The following is a 10,590-nucleotide window of genomic DNA, read 5'->3' as shown; positions in this document are numbered from 1 at the left end:
CACCAGCAGGGTCCCCACACCCCAGGGGCAGTGCCTGGGACATGTTTGTTTTCACGCTGACTCAGTTGTGCACCCAGACCACCTCAGTTCTTCCCACCTCAGACCACAGCAGCCCTGGGCCGGGAGTTAAGAAAACTGCTCGCAGCAGAAGCTGAAGCCACGTGAAATTTGATGGGTTTTTGATCTGTAGCCAAACCTGTGTCTGAGGTCAGGTTTATTGACAGGGTCACAACATGCAAACAGCACATGCTTCTCCTGCTCCAGACCTTCTGCCGAAAAGATGCCTTGTGCACAGATAACCACAGACATGCAGGGTGGAATCCTGCCTTGCGCAATGCCCGGCACCTCTCCAAATTATCTGTTTTGCACTGGCCTCTTCCAGGAGGCACTCAAAAAATGTGTCTTTGTAAAATGTTTGTCTCTGGGATCACTAGCAAACATTTTTTGGGCTCTCTGCTCCTTGTGGGGCTGTGTGTGGAAACATGACATGAGGTCCACGTGCTAAATGTGGAATGCAAAATCAAGGCTGCTGTGTGATAAGAATTCCTGGGATGCAATTAGGACTGTTGTGGCCATCTCAGTTATGCACAGAGCCAGACTATGGAGGAGTTGGCCCATTATCTCCCTGTCTGCCTCTTCTCTGTCCTGCTGTGCTGTGGTCCACTCTGTTTCTTGCAGCAAGGGGTGTTGCTCTGTGTTTTGCCAGCAGAGCTTTATGAAGATGCACCCGGAGGGGTGCAGTGTGCAGAATCCTCCCTGCTGTGCCCTGCCTAAACTCCCCGCACTCGGGAGAACAGGCATCTTGTGACTTTCCAAGTTTCACAATGCACAGTGAGAGGATGCTGTTCTTTCCATACCCATTCTGCACATTCAGATTTTTCCATCAGTGTCCTTTCTCAGTAGGAGGAGAAAATTTTTCAGTAGGGTCGGAAACAGGGAACTGAGCTGGGGGGGAGAGGGAAACAACTCGTCACAAAGTTTTTGCAATGCTTGTCTGAGAAGAAATCTGCTGTAAGCTGTTTCCTACTATTGAATTCCCCTCAGCACTCAAACTGTGAGCCCTGAGCTGGCAATCTGATGGTTGCTGTCTTATGAGTATGTATGAGATTTAAGCACACACACCTTGCATGCTTTCCTTCATCCTGGGGCGTTATCTCTGTAGCAGTGTTCAGGTTTCAGATTGAACTCAGCTCCCACTGAGATGAGAAAGTTTCACCCTCCTGCTCTCAAAAAATTGCTTTTTAAGGGTTACATACATTAAGAAGTGGCACAGTTACGAAAACATGGTGTACACCATACATTATTTCACTGGTCATTCTTGTTTCTACGAGCACTTCAGACTATTCTTGTGTTTGTTATTTTCCAGTTGAAACAAATGCAGTTTTTTTCTTGTCAATTCAGAGTTGAAGCACAGCCACAAACCCAACACTGAAAAGCTGGTGTTTTGCTCTTCACACTGGTAATTGATGACCTGAAAATAACCTAATGTTTCTGTGCTGGTTTAATTCCAGCTGCTACATGGACTTCAGTATTAAAATACATTAATTTCAACGTGAAAAAAAAAATCTGAAATTTTTTCTAATTGGCTGTAAAAGTCAAGGGAAGGGACGTCAGTAGGGCTCCATTTTAGCAAGTTATAGACAGCTGGGTTGTGTTTATGCTGTTGCAGGAGCATCCACTTGCCTCTCTGAAAGCTAGGATCTGACTGAGGTTATCCAACCCCCAGGATTTGTGAGACACAGCCGCATGGCAGTTTCTCAAATATTAATTTTTTTCTTCACTTTCCAAAGCTGTTCCTAAAAAGCCATTTGAAAATGGGAACGGGTCCCAGAAACCAGAGACAAATGAGTGGGCTCTCTTTGAGTAGAGGGAGATAAGGACAGACCACAAGATTGTGCTATGGTTCAGACACTGGCACTTTCTAACATGCTCTCAGCCTGGAGTGGGATTGTTTCCCAGAAAGTCACTGCTCTGTCCCAATTTTTCACCCACTCCAGCTCTAGGTCAGTGTTGTGCCTAGTTCTGCAACAACTCGAGGAACTGCAAGGGCTGACTCTGGGAAAGTGAGAGACTGTAACTTCTTTAATTGCTCCAAGTGGTACAAAGGAAAAGATACACAGCTGTGCTGCAAAGCATGTGTTGTCAGGGTGCCCTGCTCACACAGGTAAAGAGCAAATCTCTGTTGTAATTTCTTTATCAAACAGATCTGACACCCTTATCTCTTCTGCATATCAAATATTCTTCTGGGCCTGGACACAAATACTCTGGTGGTCTGTGTAGTCTATTTAAGAGGCAGAAGGCTTTAAGCCTACCCATTGCTGTATGTAAGCTTTTGAAGGTTTAATTAGGAAAATGTAATGGCTTTGGGAGGTATATTGGTTAATACACTGAGCTTCCAAACAGTATTTTGTGGTAGCAATGCAAGAAAGTTTTGCTTTTCACCTATCTTTCACAGAAACCTGTCTTTACTAAGTCTGCTTTTCTTAGGGATATTCTAGTTGCAAAAGAGTATTTGATAGCATTCTTAATGCTGCCAAAGAAAATGGCCTCTCTCTTCCAGCCTTAGTCTTTGCCATCTAGTCTTTGCTCGTGTTCACCTCCAGACTCGTTTTTTGGTGAACAAAACTCGACAAAAGCCAGCTGTCCTGAAAGCTGTCTGAGCACTACAGGTCACTGCAGGCAGGCTGGGATTTCCCAAGCCAGCCAGAGCTATCTCTGGGCATCACACTGACGTCCTAGCTCGGGATCTTAGGCAGGTGCTGGAGGTTGCACAGGGAGGCACTGATACAGCTTCTGGACAACACAAAATGACAGGCTAACCACATGTTTCCAACACAGCCCAGGACGGAAGGAATTATGGTCAAAAGCTTTGTTCGACAGGACAGACAAGTAGAAAATGTCACCTACATGCAACAAATTACAGTCATGCTCTGCACAGACCCTGACAGCTCCTGAAAGCCAGAATCATGTACCCTCCCACCTGCACAAATCCAAGCAAGCTGCTTCTGCTGTGCCACCAGCAGACAAGTGTTCTCTCCAGAACTAAGGATTTTAATGTGGGAAGTGAAAATGGTGAAAGTTCCCTGCTTGTTCCTTATCTTTGAGACAACAAGAAGCACAAATCCCACCAAGGCAAAGGATTTCTCAGCTAGGCAAAATGATTTACAGGAGGAAAAACCACATAATAACAGGCATGAGACAAGTGCTAAATTTGCTACAGCTCTGTACAGGCTAACCTTGCATGAAATGAAGACATTTAGTAATAGCTGTCGCTTCTCATCCTGCTTCTGGATTACTACAAAACATCCCTGTTGTTCCTTAGTTCTTACAAAATCCACCATATAGTTTTGGCAACATTCTCAAAAACACTGTCATCTCCCAGCACACTGGAAACATCAGTTGTTTGCCAGAAACAGCTCCCTGGGGGTCACACAGACACTTCTTGCAAAACATTTGCCTTGAGGTGCCACAGTAATAATTGACCTGTACAGGAATGTCTGTAACAAACTGCAGGAAGGCTCTGTTTCTGATGGCTCCATCAGCACCGCTGGTAACTGCTGCTGAACTTGGTGAAACAGGTTGTTTACATAGTATGTATTTTCCTGATGGTCTGATACACAGTAATTCGCCATTATACAGATTGCAAGTGTTGGTTTTGGCCAGACAGCAGCTTTAGGGGATCTTTGAGCATAATGTTGTTTTTCAGTTCTATGTTTCTTGATGAATGGTTTGTAGGGAAAGTAGGTTTTTCAGGCTTAAAATTTAATCCAGGGTGTGGACAGGAGAGCAGGACACAGCACATCCAGTCCCACATCCAGTGGTGTGAGCCACTGGCTTCTCTCTGTCTCTGTTTTTGCTCTGTCAGATGGAAGAAATTTTTTACTGGTGTTTGGGATCAAATGTACTTGGCTACTTAAGGGCTTGCTTGGGGGTCCCTGGAGTCGACAGCAGTGCCTTTTGAAGCCACCCTAGTAACTGAGTATTGGCTACTGCGTGATGCTCAAAGCAACACTTCCAAAGAGCATCCACTTCCAGCTGGAGTCCTGTATCTGCACTCTGGGCTTTCAGCAAACTGGTTTCCAGCAGCACTGAGCTGCAGATGCAATGGGAGATGGTAAATCTGTCTAAACCTGCATAAGATCTTGATGCTGAAATCCTGTTGCTGAAGGCTTTTTTGGCTGAAAGGTCTTTCCTGAGTTACCATATAAAAATGGTCACATAGCTTTGAAAATAAAAGCTAGGCTGGTCCTTGCTCAGGTGGATCCTTCCAGTCAGAACTACTGATGATATACTATCTACTATGTTTTTATCCAGTTCTGCTGGGATATTAGAACACTCTCTTAAGTACACTAAATGGAACTTCCAGCTGTTGCTGATGTCAGCTCAAAAATAAAATCAGCTAAGTCTGTGTGGTGGTGCCACAGGCAGGGGCTGAGCTAACGTGAGTATGTGACTCCTGATGTCTCTAAACGTGGCCCAGAAGGGTCAGTAAGCACAGGATAACTGGTGACAGGAGCTGGTACAAACAGGCCTCTCTTGTCTGCTTGGCTAAGGACACAGCAAACATCAGAGGGGTGTCACAAATGAGAAGCAAGATAACCATCTTGAAAGAGTTACAAATATTCTGCCTTCTGAGAGAGCTCTTTGGAATGTTTTCCTGTGTTTGAATGACACCTCATTGTCCTTTTAAAGAAATACCACATGGAAGAGTCCTCCAGCACATCCCAGCTGATGCAGAATCAGTCCAAAGCTATGGACATCCAAAAGAGGCCACAACAGATCTGTCACCCACCCACCAACAGGGCTGAAGCTCTGCTCCACAGCAGGAATGGAATTTCATCCCATGATGTCCTTTGCTTCCCAATGCCAGTCATGGCATTCCTCATGCTGGAGCTATATCTGCTTTTTTATTTCTTCCTTTTTTTTTTTCTAACTTGAAAAGTATCTGGCATCTGGTCCCTGAAAAGGGTTCTGAAGTGGATTTGGTGCATGAGAGAGCTGAAGCAGATGACTTGACCAAACCACCTGAGAAAGGAGCCAGAAAGAATACAAATAATTAGAAAAGGGGCGATAATTCCTCATAGTTCCTCATAAAGATGCACTAATCTTCTTTAATTGGACCACTGGCTTTTGTACACCTTTACAAACAAGTTTCTGGATGTAGAATGCCTACTGAGACAACTAGTACTACTAATTTATTTTTTTTACCCCAAGTCAGACCAAAAAATGCAAAAGGCCATATTCTGCAACATCTTTGCAATTCCATGCATGCCCTGGAGAGCAAGTCTTCAACTTTGTGGAAACATTAACACCTCTTTGGTGAATTTTATGTTCAGATTTATTTCTTCCAGCACACATTAGATATTCCTACCCCCTGCAGAACAGAGCATAAAAGATTTCTGGGAAGCTGGCCTCTGGCTTTTCACAAAAGCAGAACAGACATGCCCTGAAGCCCTCCTACACGATACCAAACACTGTGCATTCAACAGACCTGCTGGTTAATGATCTCGACCATAAGTAATGTTTTAACCTCAGGATGGTTTTTGTTTGCTTCAAAAGCCACAAAGCCAAAGAGGAAGTGTAGGAGAACGTGGGCAGGACAGTGGCCAGGAGCCTCATGACCTCATCTTTTTCCGCCACATGGGGATTGGTGGCTGTGCTTGGGACAGGGTTTAAATTCCCAGAGCTCAGAGATGTCAGGCAGCAGGGGACGAGGGGAGAAAGCCAGAGCTGCTGGGAGCCAACTGCCTGGAGCTGCTGCTGGGATCACTAAGAGTGCTCTTGTGGCTGACTCCTCCACCACCAGAAAAGGTAATTTTTTTTTTTTTGCTTTTTCACCTGACATCTGCAGCTTTAGCCTAGGAAACACTGAGCAGATCTTTGAAAACTGCTTCACTGGGCAGGGATGTTTGATATTTCTCTGTGGAAAAAGGTGTGCTTTTATAGAAGCAAGGTTGCTTTAGCAATGCCAGGGATTACACATAATCACAATTTTAAATTTGTGTGCTGATAGATGCTGGAATAAGGTTACTGAAAACCCTGCCACTGAATCATGCACTAGAAACTCAGAACTGCTGCTTGAACACAGAAAGCCTTCTTTCTCGTGTAACCACTGCCTGGCAGTGTCCTTGTTTCTCCTGGCAGGCTCACAGTTTGTGCTGCAGAATCCTGAGTGGATGGGATAGTCACACCTCTCTGTGAAACTTGAAATTGCAATACCTCTATTAGAGTGTCCTGTCTCAGGGCCAGACTTACTAATGAATTTTAAATGTCCTAAGCAGCTTCCTTTCCTGCTTTCACTTGCCAAAGTTTTGAATTACTCTTGTTCATCAGTAAATAGGTTTAAATTCTCAGGGATGTTCCTTATTCTGGGAACTGGTCAGTAAGCACTGGAATTTACTGTATCTCTCCTAATTTCAGCAGGAATCATTTATTAAATTGCTGAAGCTGCACTGTGAGAGGCTATGGGAGCAGCTATTTCACTTGATCTCTTGTTTGGAAACACAGGTCATTTTGTTCAAACTTCTGGAGGGGGAAATGCAGGTCTATCAATAAGAGCAGTTTATGTTCATATAAACTGGCTTTACTCAGCAACTCAAGTTAATAATCCTAAAATCTAGTTTTAAAATAGCTGACAAAAGAATACAAATTGTTTGCCTTAATCTGCCTATTTTTAAAAACAATTGTGCTAAGGGAATGAAGATAAACCAAAGCTGGTATTTATAAGAGTTTTTCACAGAGCTTTTCCTTTGCCTATGCAAGTCAGTAGACAACAGGAGTCAATTCACCTTTTCAGTGTGGTTTTTCTCACCACTGCTCAGCTCTTCTCAGCATTCACTTTCAAAATTCCTGTAGCTTTTTGAGCTGCCAAGTCATTAAAAGGTGAGTGGGAGACGGTGATGGAGGATAGAAGAAATAAAATTAGCACGGGCAAATTGAATCCATAGGAGGGACCTGGTCTTAGCACAGTGAAGAACACCAGGATAGAGGAAAAGCCTATAGTATTTTTGTGGTATTTTACTTTATTGACTTACTATTCCAAAATATTTTCTAGGTAAAATATCACAATGAAGGTGGCAGTTCTGTGTTTATGCCTTATCAGCATCACTGCTGCATGGCCAGTGAGTAAATCACAAACACCATCCCCAGAACTTGCATCATTTCCTTTGCACATCAGAGAGAAATACCAATAAATGTTTTTTTTCTCTTTTCTCTCTTCAAGGTGATTCAATCCAAGCAGCATGCCATTTCTGCCAGCTCCGAAGAAAAATATGTAAGCTCATTTTGTCTTTCTGCTAATTTTCTTTGATAAGTACTTTTTGAATTTTTTTGCTTGTTTGTTTTCCTCGAAAACACATTTCCTGATTTAGATGCTTGCAGAACATGTCCTCACCTGGCTGTTATGAGCCAGTTTCAAAGCAGAGAGCCACTGATGTCCATAGATTTTTTCCTGTGTCACGTGTCCTGGTTGTGGACTTTCATTAGTTCTATCTGTGGACCAGCACTGAAAATCTTTTTTCTTAATGAAAAATGTGTTAGTTGTTAATTAGAAAGAGAAAGGGACTGCAGTATAGCAAAATTACTCTAACCCATCTTCCTTAGTGTGGATCAAATGACAATATTTGGTGTTGGAGGAGCACCTTAATCCAATATCCTGGGGGGTTTTTGAGTGGTGTAAGCAAACTGCATTCAGTCTTTTATATAGCTCTTTAATTTACTCCCCATTGCCAGCTGTTACCCTTGTAAAATCAATTCTTGGCTCTGAGAACCAGCTACTGCATTTAGTTCAGAGTCTTCATGATGTGGGAGATAAATCACCCTCCAAAAAGGGCCTAAGAATTAGCAGAAGCAATGATTATTAGATATAACTCCAAATCCCACTCAATAAAAACAGGCTGAGAAACTGATCTGAATTTGCCCAGGCTCTGCCAGTGAGAGAGGCACACACATTTATCTTTTGGGTACAACGTTCTTCTGGGATCATGGCTTGTTCTGAGTCCTCTTCCTACTGCAATGAATAGCTGAGGACACATCCCACACAGAAGGACTATGTACTGCCACATCTGCCTGAAAACACAGGCTGGGATGCAGCAGCTTTGCCTGCTCCTTTAAGGATTAACCCATCCCTTTTATTTTCTCTTGAAGGACTCCAGGGGCCATCACTTCCACAGATATCACGACTACCATGTGAATTCCCAGTCCCAGGAGAGTCAGCAGCACCCACAGAGTGACCTGGCATCATCTCAGCAGGTACAGGCACCTAACTGGAAGAGAAAGCAGAGCATCTTTCCATGCCAAGATTTGCAAGTTATGATTAAGTGCCTAAAGAATAGTCAGTATGCTGATCAGCTCAGCTGTTTGTGCCTTTGTGTACTAACGTTGAGCTTCGTGTTGCTTTCAGACTCTTTACTCCTCAGAAGAAAGCGTGGATGTCCCAGAACAACAGGTAAGTGTTTCGAAGGACATGTCAGCTGAATGCTGCAGGGCAGCCAGTGTGTAGAAGCTCTCATTTTCCTCACTCAGGTGTGGTTCTTGCAGTAACATCTCTCCTAAAATAAAGCAAAGCTCCAGGCAGGGTGAGGTGAACTCAGTGCAGTGCCTGCACACAGCTCCCCAACATGCCTAAGCTCTGGGTGAATGGCACAGATACCAGTCTGCACCTCTCACATCCATGTTCATTTGCCTGATTCATAATAAATGTTTTCCAGCACTTTCCTGACGTGTCAAGCAAGAGCCACGAAGATGTGGATGATGATGACGATGACGATGACAACGATTCCAATGACACGGATGAATCCGAAGAGGTTGCCACGGGTTTTCCCACAGAAATTGCAGTAACTGTTGAACCATTCCCCACTTTCCCTTTCACCCGGGGAGACAATGCTGGCAGAGGTGACAGTGTGGCCTACAGGATGAGGGCAAAAGCTGCACTGCTGAGGGCAAAAGCTGCACTGTTGAAGTCTGTCAAACTCCACAAAGCTGCCAAAAAGGTAAATAGCACTGAGCAGTGGTGCCCGTGTTCTTGGAAACGGGAAGTGAACTTGAAAATGGGCATGGCATTTTAGAGGAGTTGGTTTTGAAAACTGGTATGGGGAAAGTAGGCATAAGTTAAGGAATGCATTTCCTTTCTCTGGATAGCACAGATCAGGGGGTCTCGATGGTTGCTGATGCACTGGGGTCGGAGTGCTGTGCATAACTGCAGTTTGCACTGTCACGATATACTTGCACACGTGAAATCCGAGGCCAAGAGCAAATGATTGTTTCTCATAAAGTGAAAGGTTTATGTAAGTCCATAAAACACCAGAGTATCTCCAGGCAGATGTCCATCATGCAGGCTTTGAGCATCCCCGCAGCCCGAGCAGCCTGCGTTAGCGCAGCATTTGATGGAGCAGTTCTCATGAATGACGATACCTCTTGCTCTGCTCTCTAACACAGCTCATCTATGATGCCACCGAGGAAGATGAGAGCGACATGGATGCAGACAGCCAGCGCTCTGTCTCCCGGGAGGATGCTGCTCCCCGCCGCTCCCTGAAGAAGCACGCCAGCAGGGTGGCATGGTCTGACCGGAGCCACGGGCGGGACAGCGGCGAGCAGGACAGCGATCTGCGTGCCTGGAGCTTGGAAAACGACAGCCGGCACAAATCCGACAGCCACGAGGCAGAAGGCGACAGCAGCAAGCCTGGTGTCAGAGGGGACAGCCTCTCGAGCGTGGAAAGCAGGGAGAGAGGGGACAGCCACCGGAGTGTGGAAAGCAGGGAGACAGGGGACAGCCACCGGAGCGTGGAAAGCAGGGAGACAGGGGACAGCCACCGGAGCGTGGAAAGCAGGGAGAGCCGGGACAGCCACCCGAGCGTGGAAAGCAGGGAGAGCCGGGACCGCGTGTCAGAGGAGCTCTCTGACGATATCAGCAACCAAACCCTGGAAAGCGCCGAGGATTCTCAAGACCGCCACAGCATCGAAAGTAACGAAGTCACCCTTTAAAGGGCGACAAAAATAAGATTTCCCTTCTTTTTCAATCCCTACCTAAGGGAAGAGGGAAGTAGCTTGGCTTCGGAGAAGTGTTTGTCATTGTAGTTCGCGTGGTGACTTTTGGGGTTCGGGGCGGTCCGTGGCCCTTGGGGCTGTGCCGGCGGAGGCTGCGGGACACGGCGGGCGAGCATCGCCCCCCGGGCACGCTGCTCCCTGCGCTGCCAGGCGCTGTTTTGCTGTAACGGGACTTCAATAAAACCTCAACCCCCTGTACCTGTGTCACTGTTCACTGGGGCTCGGACCGGGCGGGGGGAGCTTTAATACTTCTTCTTAAAATGATGCGAAATCGCCGTTCCCCACAAATTTATCCAGCGCGACCTCTTGGCGAGGCCTCCTCGCACTTTCGCCGCGAGTGAGCGGGACTCCAAACACCCAGCGCCGGCCCCTGCGCCGCTCCCGCAGGGCGGTCCGGGGCTGCCTTGGAGAGGGGAGGGAAGAGGAGGAGGAGGAGGAGGGCGGGAAGGAGGTCTCCCGCCGGGAGCCAGGGCGACTACATCTCCCTCCGTACCCCGGGCTTTCCGCCGGAGGGCGGGGCAGGGGCGGCGGGGCCGATGGCGGGCG

At 46.2% G+C, this 10,590-nt stretch overlaps 1 protein-coding gene across 1 annotated transcript; it reads left to right on the top strand.

The window, feature by feature from the left end:
• The first annotated feature begins 5,701 nt into the window (after positions 1–5,701).
• Positions 5,702–10,242, top strand: SPP1 (secreted phosphoprotein 1). The gene is made up of 7 exons (XM_088164115.1): positions 5,702–5,811; positions 7,055–7,121; positions 7,223–7,273; positions 8,146–8,250; positions 8,402–8,446; positions 8,709–8,990; positions 9,436–10,242. The coding sequence occupies exons 2-7, from the start codon at positions 7,068–7,070 to the stop codon at positions 9,979–9,981; spliced, it is 1,083 nt and encodes a 360-aa protein (XP_088020241.1). The 5' UTR covers positions 5,702–5,811; positions 7,055–7,067; the 3' UTR covers positions 9,982–10,242.
• The last annotated feature ends 348 nt before the right edge of the window (positions 10,243–10,590 follow it).

Source organism: Sturnus vulgaris, chromosome 4, assembly GCF_052056855.1.
Source record: "Sturnus vulgaris isolate bStuVul1 chromosome 4, bStuVul1.hap1, whole genome shotgun sequence".
Classification (NCBI taxonomy): Eukaryota; Metazoa; Chordata; class Aves; order Passeriformes; family Sturnidae; genus Sturnus; species Sturnus vulgaris.
The sequence above is the reverse complement of the archived record's forward strand: the minus strand, read 5'-3'. Positions and strand labels throughout refer to the sequence as shown.

Bases quoted from the DNA above. Each gene is read 5' to 3' on its own strand.
- SPP1 (XM_088164115.1), top strand. From the start codon at position 7,068: ATGAAGGTGGCAGTTCTGTGTTTATGCCTTATCAGCATCACTGCTGCA. The intron at 8,251-8,401 runs GTACAGGCACCT...TGTTGCTTTCAG, and splicing joins ACCTGGCATCATCTCAGCAG to ACTCTTTACTCCTCAGAAGA. The intron at 8,991-9,435 runs GTAAATAGCACT...TCTCTAACACAG, and splicing joins TCCACAAAGCTGCCAAAAAG to CTCATCTATGATGCCACCGA.